This window comes from Entelurus aequoreus, linkage group LG11, assembly GCF_033978785.1.
Source record: "Entelurus aequoreus isolate RoL-2023_Sb linkage group LG11, RoL_Eaeq_v1.1, whole genome shotgun sequence".
In the NCBI taxonomy this organism is placed as follows: domain Eukaryota; kingdom Metazoa; phylum Chordata; class Actinopteri; order Syngnathiformes; family Syngnathidae; genus Entelurus; species Entelurus aequoreus.
The window spans coordinates 70,466,818-70,488,177 of record NC_084741.1 but is presented as its reverse complement, the minus strand read 5'-3'; the positions used below and the strand labels follow the sequence as shown (position 1 = coordinate 70,488,177).

The following is a 21,360-nucleotide window of genomic DNA, read 5'->3' as shown; positions in this document are numbered from 1 at the left end:
ATGATGTGCGACGGCTAACTTCTTTTTACGCTTGTGAGTCAAAACTGTAAACATAAAAGTGACATGCGTGAGGCGTATCGCAGCCAAAATGTAATCATGAAATATATGCTCCAGTATATGTAGTGTAAATACAACAAGTACAATTACAACCAAAAACTACATTCTGTATTTCATTTTTTAAATAATTTTTCATATTAATGTACGGAAAATTTAGTTTTTTCACCTTTATTAGCGTATATGATACACTTTCTGTATAGTATAAAAACCATGAAATACTATTACCGTAATTTCCGGACTATAAGCCGCTACTTTTTCCCCTCGTTCTGGTCCCTGCGGCTTATACAAGGGTGCGGCTTATTTACGGCCTGTTCTTCTCCGACACAGACGAAGAGGATTTCAGTGGTTTTAGTACGCAGGAAGAAGACGATGACACAATGATTAAAGACTGACTTTTCATATACCGGTAGGCTGCTTATTTTGATAACGTACAGGCGAGCACTTTGTATTACTTTGCACCGTTGTATTATTTGTACTCTGCACGAATGCTGTTCGCCATGTCAAAGATGTGAAAGTTTGATTGAATGATTGAAAGATTTATTGTTAATAAATGGGACGCTTTGCGTTCCCAAACAGTCATCTCTGTCCCGACAATCCCCTCCGTGGTAGCAGGAACCCCTATATACTACGCTAATTACACATCAAAACCCTGCGGCTTATAGTCTGGTGCGGCTTATATATGGAGCAATCTGTATTTTCCCCTAAATTTAGCTGGTGCGGCTTATAGTCAGGTGCGGCTTATAGCCCGGAAATTACGGTATATTGTATACTTCATTTTTCAAAATAAATGTGTTGTTTTTTTTTTCTTTCTGAGCCAATCAACAAAATGGTGACAATACATAAAAAAATATTTTTGCTATGGCAAGTTAACTTTTTTTTTCTGTTGTTGTGGAAAAAGTGAGGGAAATCTTCAACACAACTCTTTACACTTCTGTCAGAGCATCATTAAAGTTAACACATTAATGTTTTATTGTCTTTTTTGGCTTAATACAGGTTATATAATATAACAGTTTATTTCAACCTCCGTTAGTTCTTATTGGCAAATGTGTACCACATTTTTTAAATCAGATGTGTCAAAAAAAAAAGTCATTGGTAAAAACAGCAAACAGATGTACTCATTTCCCCAATTTATTTAAAAAACAAAAAAAAAGGAACTAAAAAAAAACAAAAAACGTACCACAATATTTGATTTCTTTAAGTACACATCAATAAACAGCCTGAATAAAATCACAACCCAAAATACACAGTATATTTCTCACTTGCATATTAATTGCTAATAGATAGCGACAAGGTAAAGCCTACATGGCAAAGAGCGGTGTCTTATTTTGAAATCGGACACCAGGAAGCTGCTGAATAACTTCTAATGTAAGCCACTGTGTGTCACATTAGAAGGCATATTTATATTTAATATCTGCTTGTTTCATCCACTCGATGGCTCCCTAGCAGAGAAGTGATTGACAGAATAAAAAAAGGCACCGATCTAACCTCACCAGCTCATTTGCATAGCGGACACCGATTGGACCGAGAGAGCGAGACACAGCCAAGCGTCTTAAATACTTATTTTTTTCCTAATTAAGATTTTTTTAAATGGATCCCAATTGTCATTGTAAGTTGTTGTTGTTTTTTGCACTTTAACTCCCCAATATGAGAAATATTGTTCAATTGAGTATTGCAGACATTCGCTGTCTCTTATATTTACCGTATTTTTCGGACTATAAGTCGCAGTTTTTTTCATAGTTTGGCCGGGGGTGCGACTTATATTCAGGAGCGACTTATGTGTGAAATTATTACCACATTACCGTAAAATATCCAATAATATTATTTATCTCATTCACGTAAGAGACTAGACGTATAAGATTTCATGGGATTTAGCGATCAGGAGTGACAGATAGTTTGGTAAACGTATAGCATGTTCTATATGTTATAGTTATTTGAATGACTCTTACCATAATATGTTACGTTAACATACCAGTTGGTTATTTATGCCTCATATAACTCACACTTATTCAGCCTTTATTTATTTTAAATTGCCTTTCAAATGTCTATTCTTGGTGTTGGCTTTTATCAAATAAATTTCCCCAAAAATGCGACTTATACTCCAGTGCGACTTATATATGTTTTTTCCTTCTTTATTGTGCATTTTCGGCAGGTGCGACTAATAAAAGTAAAGTAAAGTAAAGTAAAAAAAAAAATCAAAATCAAATCTAATACTCTGGTGCGACTTATACTCCGAAAAATACTGTATATATTTGTTTTTTTGGATAAAAGACAACTATTTTGGCAAAGTAACGGGACGGTCGTGTGTAAACTTTTGACCTGCTCCATAAATCAAATGACAATTATGCAACTTGTCATCTAATGCGTGTACAACACAAGAAAACATGTCTTCTAATATCATTTTTACAACAAGCCGTCATAGCGAGTACGTCCCATATTACACACGTTTGAACTGTCTTTTGGAAAATTTCATTTTTAAAATTGTACGTGTTTTTTGTCGACTCGCGACTCTGGCGGTCTGAGTTTGTTTGGGTAACACTTAAGGTGTGACTGAACATTTGCTATCATTTTTTATTTATTTGGACAAATACACCACATGGTGGCGCTGTCGTCAAACAAGTGTCTTTGTTGGTACGACACAAAAAAAATTATAAGCATAAAATCAAAACAAATTTGCTAACAAGTTTGGTCATTTTGCAATATTTTACATTTGTTATTTTTCTTTACAAGGGCAATTTCTGGAGATGAATCTCTGCATTGAAGCCGTTGAGGGAAAACTGGAATGCACTACTTGGCTGCAACCAGCAGAGGCGCTGTTGATCCAATCTCAACGAGAACAAAACAATAAGAGACTAGACGTATAAGATTTCATGGGATTTAGCGATTAGGAGTGACAGCTTGTTTGGTAAACGTATAGCATGTTCTATATGTTATAGTTATTTGAATTACTCTTACCATAATATGTTACGTTAACATACCAGTTGGTTATTTATGCCTCATATAACGTACACTTATTCAGCCTTTATTTATTTTAAATTGCCTTTCAAATGTCTATTCTTGGTGTTGGCTTTTATCAAATAAATTTCCCCCAAAAATGCGACTTATACTCCAGTGCGACTTATATATGTTTTTTTTCCTTCTTTATTGTGCATTTTCGGCAGGTACGACTAATAAAAGTAAAGTAAAGTAAAGTAAAAAAAAATATCAAAATCAAATCTAATACTCCGGTGCGACTTATACTCCGAAAAATACCGTATATATTTGTTTTTTTTTGGATAAAAGACAACTATTTTGGCAAAGTAACGGGACGGTCGTGTGTAAACTTTTGACCTGCTCCATAAATCAAATGACAATTATGCAACTTGTCATCTAATGCGTGTACAACACAAGAAAACATGTCTTCTAATATCATTTTTACAACAAGCCGTCATAGCGAGTACGTCCCATATTACACACGTTTGAACTGTCTTTTGGAAAAGTTCATTTTTAAAATTGTACGTGTTTTTTGTCGACTCGCGACTCTGGCGGTCTGAGTTTGTTTGGGTAACACTTAAGGTGTGACTGAACATTTGCCATCATTTTTTTAAAATTTGGACAAATACACCACATGGTGGCGCTGTCGTCAAACAAGTGTCTTTGTTGGTACGACACAAAAAAAATAATAGGCATAAAATCAAAACAAATTTGCTAACAAGTTTGGTCATTTTGAAATATTTTACATTTGTTATTTTTCTTTACAAGGGCAATTTCTGGAGATTAATCTTTGCATTGAAGCCGTTGAGGGAAAACTGGAATGCACTACTTGGCTGCAACCAGCAGAGGCGCTGTTGATCCAATCTCAACGAGAACAAAACAATATCAAATAATATTATTTCGCTCATTCACGTAAGAGACTAGACGTATAAGATTTCATGGGATTTAGCGATTAGGAGTGACAGATTGTTTGGTAAACGTATAGCATGTTCTATATGTTATAGTTATTTGAATGACTCTTACCATAATATGTTACGTTAACATACCAGCTGGTTATTTATGCCTCATATAACGTACACTTATTCAGCCTTTATGTATTTTAAATTGCCTTTCCAATGTCTATTCTTGGTGTTGGCTTTTATCAAATAAATTTCCCCCAAAAATGCGACTTATAAATGTTTTTTCCCCCTCTTTATTATGCATTTTCGGCCGGTGCGACTTATACTCCGGAGCGACTTATACTCCGAAAAATACGGTAATTTTTTGCTATTTTTGTTGTTGTAGTTTGGCGACGGTAAAGAGCTGGCATGCAATAACAACAAGCACTCTAATAATAATAATAAGCTTAATTAACTGCACGTTTTGGTCCTGCATGCAAGCTCGGCCACAGTTGAAGAGATTATATTGTCATGGAGTAAAAATAAAGCAGTCTTTCTGAGCCCATCCTTTAAGCGAATCGCATCGTTAGCGCGAACTGGCGCAGCACTGAGCCCCTTCATCAGTCACTGTAACTACCTACTGTACGTTAACTACCTACCGTACGCTCACATTTATTCCAACACTCTAAATCTCACCGTCTCGCTACGTTCGTGGCCGCTGCTGCCCGCCTGCTTCACCTTCTATGTTAGCCTTCGTCTCTCGGCGGGTGGGGGGGGGGGGGTGGGGTGGGGCCCAGTGCTCCAGGAGGCCACTAAACTCCAAAAAGGAATAAATAACAGTAAATACAAACAGCAAGTCTCCAATATTAACAGATTTTTCGCCGACTATTTATAAATGTTTTCCTAGTGACCTCATTACAATACAAAAAAAAAAAAAAAAAAGGTAACACACCTATGCACATGCGTCGCCTTCAAAAACGACTGAAGAATTGAGTAAAAGTGTGTTTTGCACCGCAGCAAAAGTGTTCTGTTGCATTTTGGCATAGAAATAACAGCAGGGAGGCTCGCTAAGGGCAGCCTCGTCATGTTCGGTTTGGCAACAGCGTTGTGCATACCGTATTTCCTTGAAATAGCGCAGGGATGTTAATTAATTTACAAACCTCCTGTCACTCCAGCGTTTACCGGAAACCGGCGGGATGGCCGTGCATGCGGTAATTATTTTAAAACCCTCTTCTCACTCCGGCGTTTACCAAATAAATTTAGGCGTGCGGTTTGAGTGTGATGTAAGCATTACCATCATGAAAAGCACATTTAATAAAAAAAAACCTTATTATGGTCTTACCTGTACTTATAAATGGAGTCCATTTGCAGCTCCTTCTGACCAAAAGCATCGATAACTTGTTTATAGAAGTCTTCCTTATTTTCTTTCTTCCGTTTTAAAAGTCTCTCTGTCTCGATGGAGATATTCCTTTAATTATTACCTCCTGCTTCCATTGAAAGTCCACTTTAGAAAACTGTTTTATTTTAGATGCCAGTATGTAATCCTCCATGTTTAAAAAAAAAAATCTCTTGCTGCGTGTGTTCACTTCTTCTGCAGTACCGGAAGTCGCAAGAAGGATCACTAGCGCGGCAGCGCCCTCTACCACCAGGAGGCGGGAGTCATTTGATGACTCATACAGTATTTAACACACGCAGCTACGGTATATTAATAAAACATAGCTGCTTACTGTTCTTTTTAGCATACTGTACCGGTATTCAATAGCTTGGACCTTAAATCCTACTGAATAGCTCTTTATCTTTTTTCCTTTGTGCGATTGTAAACTACTGAAAGCAGCTTCCTCCATTTTGAAAATGAGGACAGTCACTTGTGACGTAACGAATTTGACCCGGTGGAAGTTCTAGCCATATGCTAAATATTTTGCGAAACGAGTTTGACCCGGCGAAAATTATAGACATGCGATAATAAAATTAATATTTTGCGAAACGAATTTGATCCGGCGAAAATTATAGACATGCGATAATAAAATTAATATTTTGCGAAACAATTTTGATCCGGCGTCAATAATGAACCGGCGATAAGGCCAAGCATGCGTTAATTATTTTGAGAAACGAGTTTGCAGTAATTGTAGACGTGCGAATACTATATTCCCTGCGCCAATTCAAGGAAATACGGTATGCGTGTTACGGCTAATAACTACATCTTATGAAGGCAGCATGTCTCGCAGAGTATTGCTTGTTTTTGGCACCCCGGAAAGAAAAACAACATCACGGTCGCTTTTTCTTCTTCTTCTTTGTAATCCTCTATCAAGCGTACGCACACACACGCACACACACATCCCACGTTCTATCAGTGAACCACTGCACTGGCCGCAAAAAAAACGATTTTCCTCGACAGCGTTTTCTTTTGAAGGCAGAGCTTGAGGAAGTTCCTGGAAAGCACTCCAAACCAGCACCGGTAGCAGTCTGCAACAGGAGAGAGGCAAGGTCAATAATAATGGTAAGTAAGGAATACGTTTCTTCTACACTGCAAAAAGTGAAATCTAAGTAAGATGAAATATCTCAAATAAGGGTGATATTTGCTTATTTTCTGTCTGATAAGATCATTCTTCTCACTAAGCAGATTTTATGTTAGAGTGTTTTACTTGTTTTAAGGGCTTTGGTCCTAAATGATCTCAAATCAAATCAAATCAACTTTATTTATAAAGCACATTTAAAATTTACCACAGGGGTAGCCAAAGTGCTGTACAATGGGCAGGTTAAAAATAATATGAAAACCAAGCAAACACAACACAACACAAACAGAACACGATAAAAAAAATAAAAAATAAAATATAAAAACATAAAAACAGGTTCACAGCAGGTGTATTATGGGGCGCCATTGCAAAAAGCCATGGAATAAAAGTATGTTTTTAAGAGAGATTTAAAAACAGGAAGAGAGGAGGCTTGTCTAACACTAAGAGGTAGGTCGTTCCAGAGCTTGGGAGCAGCAGCAGCGGCGAAAGCTCTGTCACCTCTAAGCTTCAGCCTCGTGTCCGGGACCGTCAGTAGCAGCTGATCGGCTGATCTTAGGGATCGGGTGTGGCAGTAAGGCTGAAGGAGGTCGGAGAGATATGTTGGCGCGAGGTTGTTTAGACATTTAAAAACAAATACAAGGAGTTTAAATAGTAAGATATTACAGCTTGTTGCTGAGATTTGATGAGCTATATTGAGTAAAACATGCTTGAAACTAGAATATCAAGTGTTGCAAAGCTGTGTCATCAACACTCACAAGTATAAAACTACTTTTTTAAAGTAATCATTTCTTATTTCAAGCATGAACAAAAAAAATCATGACTTTGACACAATTGTGTCTCATAATTAAAACGGATGACGGCCAAATGGACTTTTGCTGTTTTATTTTCAATGAAACAAGAGAAAACACGTACTCATATAGTAGTACAGTTGGCACAGTACAGTAAACTGACAGTTAATATTTCACATGTGACATTTCTAACAATTTTGAACAGAAATAGTTCATGCACATTCAGATAAATTCTTCAAAATTACAATTAAAAATTGGGGGTTGGGGGGGGGGTGTGGTTGGGGGCGTGGTTATTTACAGCTAGAATTCACCAACTCGAGTATTTCATATATATATATATGTATGAAATACTTTGACTTTGATATTTATTTATTTTATTTACATAAAAGAAATACTTGAATTTCAGTGTTCCGGTGGCTATCCATTAGATGGCAGTATTGTCCTGTTTAACTTCTCCGTTCATGATGAGTATATCATTTCGGCCACCGTGTTGAATGGAGAAGTCTGTTCTACATATTTACAGGCAACATACACCTTCCCCTTCGAACTGTCCTGGATGAACTGAAATTCTTGTTTCCATTCGTTTGAATTCGTTAGGCAAGCTGTTTATATTGTGGGAAAGCGGACGTGAGATCAGGCTGTCCCCACTCAGTCTCAGGTCCGCATTGAGCTGGAGGGGGCGTGGCCTCCAGCTCCAGCTGAATACCGGGAGTTTGTTGGGAGAAAATCTCTGCCGGGAGGTTGTCGGGAGAGGCGCTGAATACCGGGATTCTCCCGCTAAAAACGGGAGGGTTGGCAAGTATGTCTTTTGATATGATGTACTTAATCCATAAGTACACAAACGTGTACTTCATGTGTAGTGACATGCTAATTCTTATTTATACACTTTTTTCCCCCAAATTCCATTGTATGTTATACTCTTCTGACACCACCAGATGGCAGTATAAGTGTCCACATAAGCGGCCATAAGACCCCAATTCAGTAGTGTACACAATTTTGGAAATAAGAGCTAAAAGGTGCTGTCCACGCTTGTGGCCAACTAAGCCTTTGGAGGTTTTAATGGAGGTTTTTGGATGTTTTAGAATAGAGGGACTCCCCGAGGCTCCATTGTAAGCGGACTTTTGATCACATTTACAGTATTTACTCGTGCATAAAGCTAGAAAACATACCGTATTTCCTTGAATTGGCGCCGGGAATATGGTATTCGCATGCCTAGAATTACAGCCGGGTCAAACTCGTTTCGCAAAATAATTAGCGCATGCTTGGCACTTCCGCAGGGTCAAATATGAGTCATGAAATGACTCCTGCCTCCTGGTGGTAGAGGGCGCTAGTGATCCTTCTTGCGACTGCTGGTACTGCAGAAGACCTGTGCTGCAGAAGAAGACAACACGCAGCAAGAGTGCGCAGCCATTGTTTTTACCATGGAGGATTACATATCTAAAATAAAACAGTTTTCTAAACTGAACTTTCAATCGAAGCAGGAGGTAATACTTAAAAGGAAGATCTCAATCGAGACAGAGAGACTTTTAAAACTGAAGAAAGATAAGGAAGACTTCTATATCGATGCTTTTCTTCAAAAGGAGCTGGCATGGACTCATTTATACCTAAAGCTAAGACCATAATAACGTTTTTTTTTATTAAATGTGCTTTTCATGATAAGGTAAGCGCCGGAGTGAGAAGAGGTTTTAAAATAATTAGCGCATGCATGGCCATCTCGCAGGCTTCTGGTAAGCGCCGGAGTGACAGGAGGTTTTAAATTAATTAGCGCCCCTGCGGCTATTCAAGGAAATACGGTATGTGTGGTTGTCTAACATAAGAGTTGTGAATAATAGGCAAAATCCCCCCAAAAAGTGCAGTTCACCTTCAAATCTTCTATCACGGCGTGCTTGCTCTCACCTAGTGGCCAGCAGGTGGCGTGATGGCGTCTCAGGCAAAGTTACCGCCCTCCAGGGAGAACTTGGACAGGGCCTCCTGCAGCCTGTGGTGATCCTCTTCTACCGTCTGCAACACATCAAAAGTACCATGATGAGAGGCAACAACAACACACACACACACACACACACACACACACACACACACACACACACACACACACACACACACACACACACACACACACACACACACACACACACACACACACACACACACACAAAGACACAATGCACTCTCTAGTTGTATCCCCTTTGTCTCCCCTTGACACTTCTCTTGACACCCCACAGCCCTGAAGCTGGACATAATAACCATTTTCAGACAATTTGGCAAGGCAATCTTCAGCAGTAATAACTGCCTCGTGTGTGTTAAATACTTTTCTAGCCGACGTGTCTTCTTTCTTTACAGGCGTCTCACTTAAGATATCTCCAGTGCGGTCACCTGACCTCACCTGGAGTCTCTTTATTTGCGCCTCCAGACTGAGGAGGCTTCGGCACACTTCCGCCAACCTCTCGTGGGACAGAACCAGCCGGGCGCTCTCTGAAGGGAGGCCGTCTCTGTCTTTTTTCGCTCCCCTGCCTTCCTTTTCTTCCTCCCGGCCTCGCTCCGTGGCCTGACCTTCTTCTGAGGACAGGAACAGTCCATTAGCGGGATTCTGGCCAGTAAAGTCACATTTTTGATCGCACTCGTAAGACACGTTGGAAAAAATAAATCACAGTTTGTGACCTCTGATTACTGATATTCTTGATTTTTCTCAAGCTGCTGCACTTTACCTGAAGTCTTCGAGCGCTTTTTGACAGAAAACTCGCCTCACACTTTCAATTCCCTCATCTGGTAATGGTGTGGCTATGTATGTGTGTAGTGTGCATATGTATGTATATATTTATAATTTATGTATCATTAAGTTTGTACATAGAGTGAACAGGTAGTTCTAGCTCAGAGTAATTTATGATTTAAAGAAAGAAGGTGGGATTAAATAAGTGTAAACTTCTTCTCACTCCTTTTCAAATATGTAAAAAAAAAAAATAAACAAAAAGAAAGTCCAATGCTCATTTGTTTTCGTTTTTTTTCCTCCATTGTTTTCATTTTGTTATAATGGCTGTTAAGAATATAGCACTGTATTGGATCAGGCTTGCTCTTGTTTTTTTGCATATTTGAAATAAAAATATATCAATCAATCAATCAATCAATCTCAATTCCTCCCCTAACCAGTTATTTATTCTAACCGACACCCTGGAACAAAAATAATCTCATGAAAATAAAGTCATAAAATGACTTTAAAGTCAAAATAGCATAAGCATTTTTGCATGTTTTCTGTTTATTTTATTTTACAAGTGGTGTTATACAATTATGAATATTATATTAGATATATAAAATAATATTTTATGATATTGCACAGAGCAGCGGTTGTGTTAATGTTTCTGTGGAAATGTCGATGTTATAGTGCTGTCAAACGATTTTTTTTTTTTTAAATTAAATTATATATTATTTTAACTTTTTTAAATAGTTTTTTGTATTATAAATAATTATCTTTTTAAAAATATTGAATCACACTTTTGAATTTTTCTTGACGTATTTGTCGTAGTTTTGTTAAAATTATACCCCGCAAGTAGAGATGCCGATAAATGCTTTAAAATGTAATATCGGAAATTATCGGTATCGTTTTTTTTTATTATCGGTATCGTTTTTTATTTTTTTTATTTTTTTATTAAATCAACATAAAAAACACAAAACCTCCCTCCCCCATTTACACTCATTCACACTCACACAAAAGGGTTGTTTCTTTCTGTTATTAATATTCTGGTTCCTACATTATATATCAATATATATCAATACAGTCTGCAAGGGATACAGTCCGTAAGCCCACATGATTGTGCGTGCTGCTGCTCCACTAATAGTACTAACCTTTAACAATTAATTTGACTCATTTTCATTAAATACTAGTTTCTATGTAACTGTTTTTATATTGTTGTACTTTCTTTTTTATTCAAGAAAATGTTTTTAATTTATTTATCTTATTTTATTGTATTATTATTTTTAAAAAGGACCTTATCTTCACCATACCTGGTTGTCCAAATGAGGCATAATAATGTGTTAATTCCACGACTGTATATATCGGTATCGGTTGATATCGGTGTCGGTAATTAAGAGTTGGACAATATCGGAATATCGGATATCGGCAAAAAAGCCATTATCGGTCATCCCTACCCGCAAGTGTTGTTTGTCCTCCACTCATTGTTGTCGATGTGCAAGGAGCGTTCTTGTGAGCGGCTGCCTCAAACACGTGTTTTGCTTTTAGGTGCTATTATACACTTGTTGTGCGTCAAAAAAATAATGATTTACTGCAATATATGCAAATGGCCTTGGTCCCGTCGGGGTGTACAGGGTTTCCTCGCCACACACTGAGATTTAAGCACCCATTTAAAGGGTCCGATTATGATTTTATTTCCTATATTTAAAACACTTCCTTTTGGTCTACATAACATGTAATGGTGGTTCTTTTGGCATAGATTATGAAATAAATTTATGAAATGAAATAAGTTTATTTCAACCATCAACCATTTTGTGTGACCAGTTTAACAGTACAGATTATACATATTTAACAATCATACACATTTACACACAAAAAGAAAAGAAAAAGAATGACCAAAAAAGGAATAGGCTGAAACCAAAGCTTATATTTGCCTATCCCATACCTTCACTGGAAATAAGATTACCTGGAACATCAAAGTTAAAAAAATCAATGGGATGAAAGTAGGGATGTCCGATAATGGCTTTTTGCCGAAATCCGATTTGCCGATATTGTCCAACTCTTTAATTACCGATACCGATATCAACCGATATATACAGTCGTGGAATTAACACATTATTATGCTTAATTTGGACAACCAGGTATGGGGAAGATAAGGTACTTTTTGAAAAAATGAATCAAATAAAATAAGATAAATAAATTAAAAACATTTTCTTGAATAAAAAAGAAAGTAAAACAATATAAAAACAGTTACATAGAAACTAGTAATTAATGAAAATTTGTAAAATTAACTGTTAAAGGTTAGTACTATTAGTGGACCAGCAGCACGCACAATCATGTGTGCTTACGGACTGTATCCCTTGCAGACTGTATTGATATATATTGATATATAATGTAGGAAGCAGAATATTAATAACAGAAAGAAACAACCCTTTTGTGTGAATGAGTGTAAATGGGGGAGGGAGGTTTTTTGGGTTGGTGCACTAATTGTAAGTGTATCTTGTGTTTTTTATGTGGATTTAATTAAAAAAAAACAAAAAAAACAAAAACTAAAAAAACCCGATACTGATAATAAAAAAAAAACGATACCGACAATTTCCGATATTACATTTTAACGCATTTATCGGCCGATAATATCGGCAGACCGATATTATCGGACATCTCTAGATGAAAGCAATTCTTACTATATTTGATCATTTTCAATTATTTCACCTTTGAAGGTTTTCTTAAACCTTAACAAAGAACTACATGTGTTCAGCTCATCACTGAGCTTTTTACAGACGGCTTTCAAGCCACTTTCTAACCATCTTTTCAGGATGCGCCATTTTGTTGGACAGTCTTATTGATGTGCCTCCACTTCAACTGCATCTTCTCCCCATCAGCCATATTGTAGTTTTTTTTAGTGCATCCATAGGGAGTCTACTGACAGATATGAGTTACAACTACACGCTACTTTGTATTAGAAATGGCAACAGCGGAGGATGCATGTGCATGTACGAGCCAGTCTGCCCCACAACAAGAGGATAGAGAAAACGAAGGATGTTAAAAGAAGAAAGTATGAAGGAAGGCAATATTGTTTTAGAAATATCGCCTCCATGCTTTGATTTGAAATTTTCCATACTTTTGTAGATCCCAAATAGACAAAAACGGGTAACAAGGTAAGGAAAGTAGGTTTTGCATTATACGTCACCTTCCAGTTTTCATAATAAAATTAGGTACTGTATGAAGTCTTTTAAGAGCATATATGTGTGTGAGAAAGCTTTGTGGAGTGCATGGTTGGCTTGTAAAGACTTTAAATACATGTAACATTCATATAAATCGCCACCTTTAAGCTAACCATTAGCGGTGCAGTGAGAGGAGCATTTGCGCTTAAAATAAATTGTGCGATTAATCTGTGTCTGTAGATAATTAATAGGGATGTCCGATAATGGCTTTTTGCCGATATCCGATATTGTCCAACTCTTTAATTACCGATACCGATATCAACCGATACCGATATCAACCGATATATGCAGTCGTGGAATTAACACATTATTATGCCTAATTTGGACAACCAGGTATGGTGAAGATAAGGTACTTTTTTTTTTAAATTAGTAAAATAAGATAAATAAATTAAAAACATTTTCTTGAATAAAAAAGAAAGCACAACAATATAAAAACAGTTACATAGAAACTAGTAATGAATGAAAATTAGCAAAATTAAATGTTAAAGGTTAGTACTATTAGTGGACCAGCAGCACGCACAATCATGTGTGCTTACGGACTGTATCCCTTGCAGACTGTATTGATATATATTGATATATAATATAGGAACCAGAATATTAATAACAGAAAGAAACAGCCCTTAAATGGGGGAGGGAGTTTTTTTGGGTTGGTGCACTAATTGTAAGTGTATCTTGTGTTTTTTATGTGGATTTAATAAAAATAAAAAAATTAAAAAAAAAAAAAATGATACCGTTAATAAAAAAACCGATACCGATAATTTCCGATATTACATTTTAACGCAGATATCGGCCGACATCTCTAATAATTAATACAATATATTTTTTAGATTAATCGCATGCGTTAGTTAACGCGTTAGATTGGACAGTCCTAGTTTTTTTTCCAAGAAAATAAGTTACGTGAGAAAATATTCCTCTTTCTTCTTCATGCAAGAATAATGTCTTTTTTTTTCTGTTTTCAAAAAATATATATATTTTAAGAAAAAAGTCTCAATATAGAGAAAACTTGAGAGACATTTGACATACAACAGTCTTTTTGTTTCAATAAAAAAGTCATGTGTGAAAGCAATATCAAGAAAACTTATCATAAATATAATAGTTATATTTTGGAGGATTTGTTTTCCCTGTCATATTTTCCTATGTATTTTCTTTTTCAAGCTTTTTGAGCTTTAGGCTCCAAAAAAACAAAAAAACGAGCAAAATTTTTTTAATATTTAAATTTAAATTTGCTAAAAACCTTAGAAAGTGTGTGAACATTTCATATCAGTATATATATATATATATATATATATATATATATATATATATATATATATATATATATATATATATATATATATATATATATATATACACCATATTTTTCCGACTATAAATCGCAGTTTCTTTCATAGTTTGGCCGGGGGTGCGACTTATACTCAGGGGCGACTTATGTGTGAAATTATTAACACATTACCGTAAAATATCCAATAATATTATTTAGCTCATTCACGTAAGAGACTAGACCAGGGGTCGGCAACCCGCGGCTCCGGAGCCGCATGCGGCTCTTTGACCACTCTGATGCGGCTCAGCTGCATACTTGCCGACCCTCCCGGTTTTCCCAGTATACTTAACGACCCCCCCGATTTTCCCAGGAGACTGCCTCTCCTAGAAATCTCCCAGGGCAAATATTATCCTATTTTCACTCTAATGAATTAATCAAGGGCGTGCCCTAATGGCACTGCATTAATTGTCCTCTATAGCATTTACAAACAGCGTGCCAGCCCGGCCACATGTTATATGTTGCTTTTACTTGCACACGTAGGAGACAGCAAAGCATACTTGCTCAACAGCCACACAGCTTACACTGACGGTAGTCGTACAGAAACAACTTTAACACTGTTACGTTACAAATATGCGCCACACTGTGAAATCACACCAAAAAAGAATGACAAAAACATTTCTGGAGAACATCCGCACCGTAACACAACACAACAAATACCCAGAATCCCATGCAGCCCTAACTTTTCCGGTCTACATTATACACCCCCGCTACCACCAAACCCCCCCACACACAACAACCCCCCCCTCTGTGCGTCGGTTGAGCGGAAGAGTTAGGGCTGCATGGGATTGTGGGTATTTGTTGTGTTGTGTTTATGTTGTGTTACAGTGCAGATGTTCTCCAGAAATGTGTTTGTCATTCTTTTTTGGTGTGGGTTCAAAGTGTGGCGCATATTTGTAACGTAACAGTGTTAAAGTTGTTTTTGTACGACTACCGTCAGTGTAAGCTGTGTGGCTGTTGAACAAGTATGCCTTGCTGGCACTTACGTGTGCAAGCAAAAGCTGCATTCATCATGTGGCCAAGCAGGTACGCTGTTTGGGCAGGCTGTAGAGGGCGCTAAAAGCAGTGCCAGCACGGGAGTCTCCCGGAAAATTGAGAGGGTTGGCAAGAAAGACGCTATCAAGCGCCGTTCAATTAAAAGTCGCGGGCTGCACTAACATTAAATTTCCACATAGAGATGCGTGCCGGTGCGTGTGTCAGAGACCCCTGGTTAACATAGCACAAAGCATTTAAGCTTTGTATGCGGTGTTTTTCATTTTAAATTTTCAAAATTTATTTGTGGCTCCCATTGTTTTCTTTAATTTGTGAAACTTTCCAAAATGGCTCTTTGAGTGGTAAAGGTTGCCGACCCCTGGACTAGACGTATAAGATTTCATGGGATTTAGCGATTAGGAGTGACAGATAGTTTGGTAAACGTATAGCATGTTCTATATGTTATAGTTATTTGAATGACTCTTACCATAATATGTTACGTTAACATACCAGGCACGTTCTCAGTTGGTTATTTATGCCTCATATAACGTACACTTATTCAGCCTGTTGTTCACTATTCTTTATTTATTTTAAATTGCCTTTCAAATGTCTATTCTTGGTGTTGGATTTTATCAAATACATTTCCCCCAAAAATGCGACTTATACTCCAGTGCGACTTAAATGTTTTTTTCCTTCTTTATTATGCATTTTCGGCAGGTGCGACTTATACTCCGGTGCGACTTATACGCCGAAAAATACGGTATGTATATATATATATATATATATTATATTATATACTGTATATATAATATGTAAATATTACAATAATGTTATATTTATATTGCCACTATGGTACATTTTTAGTCTACTTTATACCTTTTGTTTTCGCCTTCTTTTTGTGCATTATCCTTTCCATCCTTATCCTTTCCATCCTGTGTAACTGAGCTAATGTGTGGAATAATTTCCCTTGTGGATCATAAAAGTTTGTCTAAGTCTAAGTCTAACATTTCATTCTCAATAAAATTCATCATACAATTTAGTATAAACTCTTTTTAGTATGAACCCTTTTTTTAAAGAAAATCACATAGTTCTAGAAGAAAACGCTAAATACCTGTTGATTGACAGCTATACATTTCGAGACTCGGCTCATCTCCGTTCTCTTCCTCCGGTTGAAAGCCCTCCGACAGACTGATGCTTCCGACCATCAGCCTTTTTAGCATCGTGACTGACAGAAGAGACGTGTTCAGTGACGATGCAGCAATAAAAAGTAAAAAAAGGCACAAGGAAGACGCAGGCTCACCTTCCCCCAAAGCGTTGGCGGCCACCTTCTCGTGATCGCTGTTGGAGTGGCCCAGCAAGTCGAAGCCTTTGTCCGACAGGAAGTCGATCAGCGAGTGCCTCGGATCGGATGATTTGTCATCCGTCAAGCTGTCCTTATCTCGATCTGCCGGCGCAAGACCAGAGAATCGAACCAAAACAAAACACCCCGACAATGCAGACTGTCACTGAGGTGTCAAGCTGATCAAAAACGCTGTCTCACCGCCGCTGCTTTTCAAACCGCCATTCTCCGTGGGGCTGAGGGGCGCCGTCAGCCTGACAGGAGAAAGAAAGGGACACTTTCAGATGAGTGATGGATGGACATGAACACACACACACACACACACACACACACACACACACACACACACACACACACACACACACACACACACACACACACACACACACACACACACACACACACACACACACACACACACACACACACACACACACACACACACACACACTTACCCCGGGTGACTGAACGAAGCTCCTCCGCTTCCAGGGGGCAGCGTCGGCCTCATGGGCGCTACGCTCTTCTTCAGATCATCCACGGCCGACTTGATCACATTAGTCCACCTGTTACAAAGACACACACATATATATTATATTAGAAATACAAATATACTGTATGTACTAGGGTTGTACGGTATACCGGTATTAGTATAGTACCGCGATACTAATGAATCATGTTCGGTACTATACCGCCTCTAAGAAGTACCGGTCCCCCACCCCTCCGCGCGTCCCTCAGCCTGTCGCCGTCACGTCGTGAGATTGCTGGTTTTACGAGGAGGCGAGCATATTCGGCAGTGCACAATCAGGGAGTACTTCCAAGCAGACACAGTGTGTAGACCAGGGGTCACCAACGCGGTGCCCGCGGGCACCAGGTAGCCCGTAAGGACCAGATGAGTAGCCCGCCGGCCTGTTCTAAAAATAGCTCAAATAGCAGCACTTACCAGTGAGCTGCCTCTATTTTTTAAATGGTATTTATTTACTAGCAAGCTGGTCTCGCTTTGCCCGACATTTTTAATTCTAAGAGAGACAAAACTCAAATACAATTTGAAAATCCAAGAAAATATTTGAAAGACTTGGTCTTCACTTGCTTAAATAAATTCATTAATTTTTTTACTTTGCTTCTTATAACTTTCAGAAAGACAATTTTAGAGAAAAAATACAACCTTAAAAATGATTTTAGGATTTTTAAACACATATACCTTTTTACCTTTTAAATTCCTTCCTCTTCTTTCCTGACAATTTAAATCAATGTTCAAGTAATTTTTTTAAATTATTATTGTAAAGAATAATATATACATTTTAATTTAATTCTTCATTTTAGCTTCTGTTTTTTCGACGAAGAATATTTGTGAAATATTTCTTCAAACGTATTATGATTAAAATTCAAAAAAATTATTCTGGGAAATCTAGAAAATCTGTAGAATCAAATTTAAATCTTATTTCAAAGTCTTTTGAATTTATTTTAGAATGTTTGTTCTGGAAAATCTAGAAGAAATAATGATTTGTCTTTGTTAGAAATATAGCTTGGTCCAATTTTTTATATATTCTAACAAAGTGCAGATTGGATTTTAACCTATTTAAAACATGTCATCAAAATTCTAAAATTAATCTTAATTAGGAAAAATCACTAATGATGTTCCATAAATTCTTTTTTTAAGTTTTTCTCTTCTTTTTTTCGGTTAAATTTTAAATTTTAAAGAGTCGAAATTGAAGATAAACAATGTTTCAAAATTTAATTGTCATTTTTTTTCGTGTTTTCTCCTCTTTTAAACCGTTCAATTAAGTGTAAATATCATTAATTATTAATAATAACATAGAGTTAAAGGTAAATTGAGCAAATTGGCTATTTCTGGCAATTTATTTAAGTGTGTATCAAACTGGTAGCCCTTCGCATTAATCACTACCCAAGAAGTAGCTCTTGCTTTCAAAAAGGTTGGTGACCCCTGGTGTAGACAGAAAAGGGAGAAAGGACACATTTTGGCTTAAAAACTAATGATAAAGGTGGAGTTTTAATTGTTCAGTCGGTCTTTAGGCTTTTGATGGGACGTGGAGTTGAAATAAAAACGCTTTCTCGCCTTCCTGACGGTCTTTTTTTCCCCTTCACACTGAGCTCGCTGCAGCCAGCGTCATCTCGCAAGATCCTCGGGTGCCGTGAATGTCAATCAGGTGACGAAAGTGACGTCATAGTGAAGATTTAGGATCGCTCATTTTTAGGTCTATTTTTTCAATGTCTGTCTGGCGGTCGACTGGCACACCCTCCGCGATCGACCGGCAGCTCGCGATCTACGTAATGGGCGCCCCTGCCGTAAAGTCTATTGTCATTTTTACAGTATACAATTTGACGGATAACTTGCTTCGGAATCGTAAGTCAAGCAGATATTTTAAGTACCCCGTATTTTTCGGAGTATAAGTTGCACCTGCCGAAAATGCATAATAAAAAAGGCAAAAAACATATATAAGTCGCACTGGAGCCCGGCCAAACTATGAAAAAAACTGCGACTTATAGTCCGAAAAGTACGGTATTTATCTTTATCTTTATCAGAATCAGAATAGTTTTTATTGCCATTGTTTGAGAACGGGTTCACAAACTAGGAACTTTTCATGGTGCAATCGTGCAACATAAAACACATTATTTTGACATAATAAAAAGTGTTTGGAATGTATGATAATATATTTGTTGCAATATTGGATAATAATTAGGGATGTCCGATATTATCGGCCGATAAATGCGTTAAAATGTAATATCGGAAATTATCGGTATCGTTTTTTTTATTATCAGTATCGTTTTTTTTGTGGTTTTTTTTAATTAAATCAACATAAAAAACACAAGATACACTTACAATTAATGCACCAACCCAAAAAAAAATCCCTCCTCATTCACACAAAAGGGTTGTTTCTTTCTGTTATTAATATTCTGCTTCCTACATTATATATCAATATATATCAATACAGTCTGCAAGGGATACAGTCCGTAAGCACACATGATTGTGCGTGCTGCTGGTCCATTAATAGTACTAACCTTTAACAGTTAATGTTACTCATTTTCATTAATTACTAGTTTCTATGTAACTGTTTTTATATTGTTGTACTTTCTTTTTTATTCAAGAAAATGTTTTTAATTTATTTATCTTATTTTATTTTATAATTTTTTTACAAGTACCTTATCTTCACCATACCTGGTTGTCCAAATTAAACATAATAATGTGTTAATTTGTACAGTATACAATTTGACGGATAACTTGCTTTGAAATCGTAAGTCAAGCAGATATTTTAAGTACCCCGTATTTTTCGGAGTATAAGTTGCACCTGCCGAAAATGCATAATAAAAAAGGCAAAAAACATATATAAGTCGCACTGGAGCCCGGCCAAACTATGAAAAAAACTGCGACTTATAGTCCGAAAAATACGGTATTTATCTTTATCTTTATCAGAATCAGAATAGTTTTTATTGCCATTGTTTGAGAACGGGTTCACAAACTAGGAACTTTTCATGGTGCAATCGTGCAACATAAAACACATTATTTTGACATAATAAAAAGTGTTTGGAATGTATGATAATATATTTGTTGCAATATTGGATAATAATTAGGGATGTCCGATATTATCGGCCGATAAATGCGTTAAAATGTAATATCGGAAATTATCGGTATCGTTTTTATTTATTATCAGTATGGTTTTTTTTTTTATTTTTTAAATTAAATCAACATAAAAAACACAAGATACACTTACAATTAATGCACCAACCCAAAAAACCTCCCTCCTCATTCACACAAAAGGGTTGTTTCTTTCTGTTATTAATATTCTGGTTCCTACATTATATATCAATATATATCAATACAGTCTGCAAGGGATACAGTCCGTAAGCACACATGATTGTGCGTGCTGCTGGTCCACTAATAGTACTAACCTTTAACAGTTAATGTTACTCATTTTCATTAATTACTAGTTTCTATGGAACTGTTTTCATATTGTTGTACTTTCTTTTTTATTCAAGAAAATGTTTTTAATTTATTTATCTTGTTTTATTTTATAATTTTTTTAAAAAAGTACCTTATCTTCACCATACCTGGTTGTCCAAATTAAACATAATAATGTGTTAATTCCACGACTGTATATATCGGTTGATATCGGTATCGGTTGATATCGGTATCTGTAATTAAAGAGTTGGACAATATCGGAATATCGGATATCGGCAAAAAGCCATTATCGGACATCCCTAATAATAATAAAGTTGAAAAGATATGCAATTTAATGCAGTACATATAGTTTTTCTGTCAAAATGGAAATATATTCAGTATGAAAAGACTAAGTACTTTATTGACACATTATTTACAGGTGTTAGCGGGCCACATAAAATTACCGTATTTTTCGGACTATAAGTCACAGTTTTTTATTATAGTTTGGCCGGGGGTGCGACTTATACTCAGGAGCGACTTATGTGTGAAATGATTAACACATTACCGTAAAATATCCAATAATATTATTTAGCTCATTCACGTAAGAGACTAGACGTATAAGATTTCATGGGATTTAGCGATTAGGAGTGACAGATTGTTTGGTAAACGTATAGCATGTTCTATATGTTATAGTTATTTGAATGACTCTTACCATAATATGTT

The 21,360-nt window shown here is 36.6% G+C and overlaps 1 protein-coding gene across 5 annotated transcripts in view; it reads right to left on the bottom strand.

The window, feature by feature from the left end:
- Positions 1 to 1,169: 1,169 nt before the first annotated feature.
- arhgef1b (Rho guanine nucleotide exchange factor (GEF) 1b) overlaps positions 1,170 to 21,360 on the bottom strand; it is a 163,859-nt gene continuing 143,668 nt past the window's right edge. For 3 of the 5 annotated variants that reach the window (XM_062063919.1, XM_062063920.1, XM_062063921.1), the window contains exons 24-30: positions 17,198 to 17,305; positions 16,944 to 16,996; positions 16,704 to 16,847; positions 16,515 to 16,628; positions 9,590 to 9,762; positions 9,103 to 9,207; positions 1,170 to 6,368 (exon numbers count right to left, since the gene is read on the bottom strand). In XM_062063919.1, the coding sequence (XP_061919903.1) occupies positions 9,133 to 9,207; positions 9,590 to 9,762; positions 16,515 to 16,628; positions 16,704 to 16,847; positions 16,944 to 16,996; positions 17,198 to 17,305 (667 nt within the window). In that variant the 3' untranslated portion in view covers positions 1,170 to 6,368; positions 9,103 to 9,132. The remainder of the gene's footprint in view (positions 6,369 to 9,102; positions 9,208 to 9,589; positions 9,763 to 16,514; positions 16,629 to 16,703; positions 16,848 to 16,943; positions 16,997 to 17,197; positions 17,306 to 21,360) is intronic. The other 2 variants (XR_009827820.1, XM_062063922.1) reach the window with 2 other exon arrangements.